At 53.2% G+C, this 5,330-nt stretch overlaps 2 protein-coding genes across 2 annotated transcripts; one reads left to right on the forward strand and one right to left on the reverse strand.

Annotated features, from left to right (window-relative positions):
• Positions 1 to 514: 514 nt before the first annotated feature.
• DICSQDRAFT_126953 (uncharacterized protein) lies at positions 515 to 2,633 on the reverse strand (the record flags this gene model as incomplete). The annotated part of the gene is made up of 6 exons (XM_007365537.1): positions 515 to 534; positions 571 to 901; positions 1,045 to 1,432; positions 1,495 to 1,643; positions 1,705 to 2,229; positions 2,283 to 2,633. The coding sequence occupies 6 exons, from the start codon at positions 2,631 to 2,633 to the stop codon at positions 515 to 517; spliced, it is 1,764 nt and encodes a 587-aa protein (XP_007365599.1).
• A 414-nt stretch (positions 2,634 to 3,047) lies between these two features.
• On the forward strand, positions 3,048 to 4,503 carry DICSQDRAFT_146998 (uncharacterized protein; the record flags this gene model as incomplete). Its single annotated transcript, XM_007365538.1, has 6 exons — positions 3,048 to 3,282; positions 3,337 to 3,512; positions 3,574 to 3,775; positions 3,842 to 4,070; positions 4,134 to 4,263; positions 4,321 to 4,503. 6 exons carry the CDS (start codon positions 3,048 to 3,050, stop codon positions 4,501 to 4,503), a joined length of 1,155 nt encoding a protein of 384 aa, XP_007365600.1.
• Between the last annotated feature and the right edge of the window lie 827 nt (positions 4,504 to 5,330).

The raw sequence follows: 5,330 nt of genomic DNA on the forward strand, positions 1-5,330 counted from the left end.
TCACCTGCCTGTGAGTGAGGATGGGCGCTCCTGGCTGTCACGAGGTCTGGGGTTCGATCCTGGCCCCTCCACTTTCTGATACGAGTCGTCCGCGGTCAAGGTGAGCGTCTGTCCCAGTACACATGACCCTCAGGTCATGTGGCACGAGAAAATTGTGACAGCTGTGCATGCAAGGGTTAAAGCACCAATAGGCAGGCCGAGGTTGTCGAAGATGGACTTCTCCGTGCGACGTAAGTGCGCAGCGAATGTCTGGAGCATATAGCTCGATTGGAGGGCCCCCGAGGGTTCACCGTCCTATAGGGATTGTGGTTGATGTAATGGCCTACCTTGATGATCAGAACAACATACCTTTCGGGTGTCCGGTTTCCCCCAGTGCGCCTCCCCGCCGTGACTGTTCGCGGTCTTGGCCCAGGCTGCGACACTATCTCTTGTCGCCTGTCGGGGATTACCATGATGGGCTTTGACGGCTTGGTGGACCGCTGCGCGTGCTGAGTTCACAAAGGCACACCGCCAGTTATATACAGTCTGGCGAGCCTTGGAATGAAATTAGATCAGTGACACTGGACTCACATGCTGGATCGGGAATGAGCAGAGGGAGACTCACAACTTTGAAAGCTTGATCACTGGAGTCGACAACATAATGCTTCTCTGGGCAGAGCGCGTCAACAAGTACCTGAAATACGTTATCAATATGTGCCGGGTCTTGCTCATTGCGGTCCAACATCCATGGGTTTTGCTCAGCACCGTAGAACGCGCAGAGGGATGCAGAAATTTGCGGCCACGCGGGCTTGATCCATGCAGGGAGATTGTCTGCCGAGAGTGACTGATCTTCCGGCACGTCTTTCTTGGCTGTGCACTTCGATTTCGTGAGGCTAGAAACCTCACCGTGGAACTCCACGATCTATAGCGCTTGTTAGCTGAGCAGGGGAGGCTATGTCCAAGCAGGCAAAGGAAGAAGCAGAGAGGTGCGGTGACGGTTAAGAACACGAGGACATCGATGCAGAGATGATGCAAAAGAAGCCGTTGAAAGAAGAGGGGACGTACTGAGGTACTCCAGCTGCCGACAGAATCAGAGGTACCTGTAGGTGGCGCAACCTCAATATCGTCATCTTGCAAGCCACCAATCTCCTCCTCCTCAAGAACGACTGTTCCGGACTTTGATGTCTTGCTGCCCTGCGAGACCTGGCCCTCGAGCCCGCCGGCCCCATGGAGCGTTGCGCGCATGCCTAATGTGCCCAGCAGAACAGATTTCCAATTACCAGTTGCAAAACTAAGAGCTTGTGAGCCAGCACGCGAGGGTGTACGAGAGACAGACGAAGGGCAGGAGTTGGAGGATGAGGGTGGGTGGGCGACAGATGATGCCCGTGAGGCTGGTGTCGAGATGGGCGACCAATCATCATTGAACGCGCTGACAGCTGGCTTCATTGGCGGTCTATTGAGATGCGCAAAGGGGTGTCTTAAGTAGAGAGGACATGGCAGTGGTGAGAAGCATACCTCTTCCCCCCTTCAACGTCCTCTGTGGGTCGCTTGGCAGGGGTCTTCACGCTTGGACTGTGCGCCCCTTCAACATTGAGCCGGCGGGACCTCGATATTTTCTCAAGGACTTCCTCGCGACGCCTTACCTTGCGCCGGACTTGAGAAGGCTAGAAGAGCGCCTGTGAGTCGTTTGTCATAACACAGGTCTGTGGTCTCCTATAGACGCACCTGCGTCTCATCATCTTCAGAACCGCTGTCCTCATACTCATCTCCTCGATCCTCATACAACTCTGCAGATGCACCTTGGAAACCGGGATGGCCAATCCCTCGGTCGTCAACTTCCATAGGCGCGCCGGCAATGGTTGTAGGCGCGCTTGAAGCGCCTTCGCGTCGCAACTGGTAGCGAGATGCTGTGGTTCTTTTGAGGTAAGCTTCTTCTTCCCGTTCTTCTAGATATCGTGCATCCTCGAGAGTGGCTAGGCGACGTGAGCCAGCCTCCTCTCGTTGTTGCTGGGCAGTCCTGGTGGCCTTACGCTTCGCAGCCTCGTCGACCTTGGCTTGACTGTCAGCGACCCTTCTTTCGTCGTCGGTCTTGTCTTGCTGCCATTGGAGACCTGGATAGAGGCCGGGATTCCTGTCGATATTGCTGGAGCGGGTTCCATACATATGAGTGCGCTGGTTGTAGGTATGGATATAGTCGAATATATGATGTGTATTTTGTTTCTCGTACCGTCGTGACTGTTTGGCCCGGGTCTGTGAGCGTGGTATGTATTGCATCTCCTGATAAAAAAGAATATGACATTGACATGAAGTTTTACAGAGGATATCGTGACGTGCTTGCCTGTGTCCTCAGTGAATCTGGAGCCTCCAGGGTTGTCTATTGGAGAGTCTTCGGAAGACGGGTGAGTGGGAGACGAGGCTTCAGGACCATGAACACGCCCATGGCCACTCTCACGGCCATTGGATTGTGTCAGTAAGGGAGGGTTTGTGAGTAGTTCTCGGTCCTGCTGAGATGGGGAGCTGACGTGAGGTGCAGGGTCTTCAAATGTCACAGAAGCTGGCGTAGAATCGGAGGCGGCATGACCACGACCACGACCGCGACCGCGATCGCGACCACGGCCGCCGCCAGTGCCCACCTTGCTACCACCGCGAGGCATCGGGGAACAAGATGAGTTGGGGAGATGAGGGTTCCAAAGAAACGGACGACGCGTGGGCTGATTTTTGCCGCCCAATGTCGCTACCTGCCTTGTCATCTCCTATCTCCTATCTCTGCCTCTCCGTACTCTAACTCCTCATCCCTCGCACAGCTGCATTCATATTCCTTGAACAGCTAGGATGGCCCGCTGGTGCAATATTTGCCAGCGATCTTTCAGACGCATCGAGGGTTCACGGTGCATAACCGACGCACCCACAAGCATCCCAAACCACCCCGACCTGTTGGGCAGAAGAGCACCTTTCGATATCACCCGCATCTCAATGGTAGGCTTCACGTCTTCTACTACTCATGTACATGTCTAACACTGTCTATAGCTCGTCCCTGCAACCGGGACGGGAACTTCCTCGCAGCAAATATGCCACCGCCGATCTCCGACGACATCCACGACTTCACGCTGTTTGAAGACAGACCCTCCTTTGAGTTCGCTGAATTGCTCTTCGAGAAGATGCGTTCATCCTCGGGGGATATCGACCAACTCCTCCGGATCCTCTCAGCGAAGCGCGTCATGAAGACAGATGGTCAAGAGTCATCAAATGGGTTCTTCCCCAGCACCGACACCATGTATCAAACTATCGACAATATCAACTTTGGTGAGATCGAGTGAAAGACGATCAAGGTCCGCTACACTGGCCCTATGGACGCAGACGCACACTGGATGCACGAGGAGTATGAGTTTCACTACCGTGTGATCGACCAGGTCTTGGTGAATACAGCTGGAAATGCGGATTTCGAGGGTTATATTCCCTTCGAGGAGTTTCCGTCAGAGAACAACCGTCGCTTTTCGAACCTCATGTCCGCTCAATTCACATGGAAGCAGGCTGTACGTGCATGTTCCTCATGTGCTCATCCGTACGTATACTGACAATAACCATACTCGACAGGACAAAATTGCAGAAGATCCTGCAACGCATGGGGCTATGCTTGTTCCCCTTATACTTGGGGCAGACAAGACGACAGTTTCAGTCGCGACAGGACACCAGGAGTTTCATCCGGTCTATGCTTCAGCAGGAAACCTCAGTAACAGCATGCGCCGAGCGCATGGAGAAGGCGTGATACCTATCGCATTCCTTCCTATTCCAAAAAGTCAGTCCGAGCCACTCTGTATCCCACTATACTTATTGAAATTGTGTATCCCTTCGCCTATATCAGCTGTGCGGCAACACTCCGACAGTGCTGCATTCCGCACGTTTAAGAAGCAGCTCTATCATGACGCCCTCGCCTATGTCCTCGCGCCCTTACGTCCATGGATGACGACATCGCGTGTGATGTGCTGTCCGGACGGGCATTACCGTCGTGCTATCTTTGAGCTTGGTCCCTTTATTGCTGACTATCCGGAACAGGTGTACGTTTCGGGCGTGGTCTCCAAGTGGTGTCCAAAGTGCGTATACTAGCTGCATACCATCCCCCTTCAGGTTCGCAAACACTCACCGTCATATTTTAGATGCCGCGCACGACCCACAGACTTAGAAAATGAGGGTCCTCCTCGCTTCAGAGAGCACACGGAGTGCCTTATGGAGACATTTGACACACTCACTTTGTGGGATGTCTTCGGTCTCGATAGGAACATTGTCGTGCGTATTATCCCCACATGTACGCTCTCACTAAGTCCTTACATGTTTACGCTTTAGCCCTTCACTTATCGCTTTCCCTGTGCCGACATCCACGAGCTCCTGTCCCCAGATCTGCTTCACCAGCTGATCAAGGGGACATTCAAGGATCATCTCGTGGAATGGGTCACTCAATACATTCATCTGACCGCCGAAAACGAAGCTGAGGCCAAGCGAATTATGGACAACATTGATCAACGGTGAGTCAATGAGAAGCTTTTACCGTATTTCTGTACAGGGTGTATGCCTGGACGGGTTCGAGCAGTTGTGTGCCCCTGCAGGGCCGCTGAAGAGGAGGAACGCGGTACGTGTGTTTCCGACGGTGAGCCGCACCTTCATCTGGAGGCACAGTGTCCTCCGAAGACAGTTATTCAACAAAACTGTCCAACAAGTGGTTTGAACATGCGCTGATCTCGCGCATCTAGCATTGCGTCTGCGCCCTCCTTTCCGGGTCTCCGACGTTTTCTGGACGGGTGCAATTTCTCCCAATGGACTGGAAATGATTCCAAGGCTCTGATGACGGTAATGCCTGATCTCAATGGAAGCGCCTCACTCATTGACTGATTCCGGGCTTGTTTTTGTTACGACTGACTGTCGAGCGAGTAAGCGGAGATGAGCGAGGCAGGCAGGAGTGCCAACGAGCTCTGATCGCAGTGAGACTGGAGCGGAGCTCAACAGGCAGGACTGGAGACAAGTTGTGTATTGAGCGAAGTATCTACAGAGCGAAATACACGATGGCTTACCTGGAGACAAGAGGTCGAAACTAGAGTCTCCAGGTAGCAAGGGATCCAGCTATATACAGGGAACGAACAATGGGCGCTAGAGAACAATAGCGTCGCCATGGGTACGAAGTACAAGGGATGTAGGACAATAGCGGACGTGGGGACAAAGGGAGCTATTGTCCGTGTGCGGACAAGGGGAAACCATAGCGAGTAGTGAACAATAAGGAAACGTACGAGGCAGTGGTCCGAATCGAAAAGGAAATGTAGTGCCGTGAGGGCGGTTCGTGACAGTTTTCTGTTAGAGTTCAA

This window comes from Dichomitus squalens, assembly GCF_000275845.1.
Source record: "Dichomitus squalens LYAD-421 SS1 unplaced genomic scaffold DICSQscaffold_13, whole genome shotgun sequence".
Classification (NCBI taxonomy): domain Eukaryota; kingdom Fungi; phylum Basidiomycota; class Agaricomycetes; order Polyporales; family Polyporaceae; genus Dichomitus; species Dichomitus squalens.